Below are 2,615 nucleotides of genomic sequence, written 5' to 3' on the forward strand. Positions count from 1 at the left end.
ATTCATCTGATGGCCAGTGGTGCCAAGCGTCAGCTGTGAGACAAGGGACTTTGTAGATGTTCAAATTCTGTCTTGGCAGATGACTAAGTCATCATTGTATTTTCAGATCATGCTGCAAGGCGTCAGTGGTAAAAGAAATTACAACACCTCTGGGAGCTCTTTTCTGAATAAGTGATCTCTAGAATCTTGATAATCAAGCTCCTCTCCTCATGCCCTCTTTAGGTGTGGAACCACTTTGACAGCGGTTCGTGCCCAGGCCAGGCCATCGGTGTCAAAACACGGCTAGACAATGGTGTCACCGGCTTCATCCCCACCAAATTCCTCAGTGACAAAGTGGTAAAGCGGCCAGAAGAACGAGTGAAGGTAGAGGGCTGACTGTCCTAAGGTCGTAGTGTAATTTTCAGCTGCCCAGATCAGGTTGTCTTTAACTTTGGGCTGTCCCCACCAGAAGTTAGGCTCTGTTCCCAGTGGCTGCTGGTGGGAAGCATTTCAGGGAAGATTTCTAACTAGTTGAAAGAAGCTAGGGTGAGAAGCATTTGAATGAGGAGCAGCTTTTGTTCACTGCCTTTGTGAAATTTCAGCAAGTTCCCAGTCCTTTAGGGGAGGGCTCTCTCTTCCTGTGTGGGAAGCTGCAGTTCAGTCCAGAGGGCAGGGCCTAGCATTACATGCTGTGAAACAGAAAGGCTCTGCCTGTTCTCCCAAGACCAGGCAGCAGTGCTGTAGAGGATGGAAAATAATGCATGGCACAGCCCCTGTGCACAGGGAGCCTCTGGATCCTCTAGACAGAACCAGATAACAGAAGGAACCTTGAGATGGTGTCTGTGGATGGGGAGGAAATCTCTAGGCTTCCTTACTGTTCTGTTATTTTCCGGCCATATATTATGCACCCACTAGATACCAGCACTGACATCGACATATGTTGTCTCTAATCTCACATGCCGATGGAAATGGAAATACTGTCTTTTGTCAGAGAAATTCAACGTTTTTCAGAATCACCCAGTTAGTGACATAGCTGATACCAGCTCTGCCAAATTCACTGGTTCTGAGTGTTGTGAACCCCTGAGAACTATGACTTAGGAGGGCTGGGGAAAGATAGTCCTAACAAATGAAGCTGGGGAGATTTTTCACAAGGAGGAGAGTGATGCAGAGTGACTGACTTTTGCTACTACTTAGAACGGCTCATGTCAAGGGTAAGCTACAGAAAACAGCTATTATTTTGCTTTCCCTTCAAAAAGGAAAGTCAGGCCAGGCACGGCAGCTCACACCTATAATCCCAACACTTCGGGAGGCCAAGGTGGGTGGATCATCACTTGAAGTCAGGAGTTCGAGACCAGCCTGGCCAACATGGTGAAACCTCATCTCTACAGAAAATATAAAAATTAGCCGGGTGTGGTGGCACGCGCCTGTAATCCCAGCTACTTGGGAGGCTAAGACAGGAGCACCGCTTGAACCCTGTGTGGAGGTTGCAGTGAGCCAAGATCACGCTACTGCACTCTAGCCTGGGAGATGAGTGAGACTGTCTCAAAAAAAGTTGGGGGCTTGGGGGAGTCAACCTTTGATGGCACTTTGGGAGCAGTAACTAGGCAACTTCATTGGAGAAGAGAAGAGTGCCAGGGACAGAGTAGATCCAGCAGGCTCCAGCTGGTTTTCCTGCCCAGAGTGGAGGCATCAATGCAGGGATTCCATGCCAAACTCCCAGTTTGCCATTCAGCAGCTGGCTGGCTTTGGGCAAGTCACTTTACACTTTACACCTTTCTGCCTGGACTTTGGTTTTCTCGTGTGTGAAATAGGGCATCGGGCTAGATCATCTTTGTCCCTTCCAGCTCAAATGTTCTGTGGATCTAGGTGGGAATGACTGTTCACTGCCGCATCATGAAGATTGACATTGAGAAGTTCAGTGCAGACCTGACCTGCCGCACTTCAGACCTCATGGACAGGAACAATGAGTGGAAGCTGCCCAAGGACACCTACTATGACTTTGATGCTGAAGCTGCAGACCACAAGCAGGAGGAGGACATGAAGCGGAAGCAGCAGCGGACCAGTGAGTGTGCCTCCTACCATCTCTGTGCACCCTGAATCTTGGCATTTCTCCCAGTGCAAGATTCAGGCCACAGGATGCACATGTGTCAGTCTCAGGTGGAAGTGGGTGCTCAGCTTTGAGGTGCTGAGGCCTGGAGATGTCATGAAAAAGTCATAGGTAGGGCTGGAACCCAGAGTCTTTTGGGTCACATTTGCCTTGTGACTCTTAAGGCCTCATTCTTTCAGTGTCCTAGGAGCCCAGGTTAACGTGTCCTTCATATCAGCTAATCCAGGCCCAGAGAAGGTGAAGGAGTCTCACAATCCAATAGTGGGTCAGAAATTAAGCCCAAACAGGGTGGCTCATGGCTGTAGCCCTGCACTTTGGGAGGCCAAGGCAGGAGGAGCCCTTGAGCCCAGGAGTTTAAGACCAGCATGGGTAACTTAGTAAGAGCCCATCTCTACAAAAATATTTTAAAAATTAGCCAGGAGGCCGGGCGTGATGGCTCAAGCCTGTAATCCCAGCACTTTGGGAGGCTGAGATGGGCGGATGACAAGGTCAGGAGATTGAGACCATCCTGGCTAACACGGTGAAACCC

General features: G+C 49.4%; 1 protein-coding gene across 2 annotated transcripts in view; it reads left to right on the forward strand.

Moving 5' to 3' along the window:
* Window positions 1–2,615, forward strand: part of SUPT6H (suppressor of Ty 6 homolog (S. cerevisiae)) — a 54,413-nt gene that overhangs the window by 45,093 nt on the left and 6,705 nt on the right. For both annotated transcript variants that reach the window (XM_011940790.1, XM_011940791.1), the window contains exons 28-29: window positions 223–363; window positions 1,846–2,041. In XM_011940790.1, the coding sequence (XP_011796180.1) occupies window positions 223–363; window positions 1,846–2,041 (337 nt within the window). The remainder of the gene's footprint in view (window positions 1–222; window positions 364–1,845; window positions 2,042–2,615) is intronic.

This window comes from Colobus angolensis, unplaced genomic scaffold, assembly GCF_000951035.1.
Source record: "Colobus angolensis palliatus isolate OR3802 unplaced genomic scaffold, Cang.pa_1.0 Scaffold193, whole genome shotgun sequence".
NCBI lineage: Eukaryota > Metazoa > Chordata > Mammalia > Primates > Cercopithecidae > Colobus > Colobus angolensis.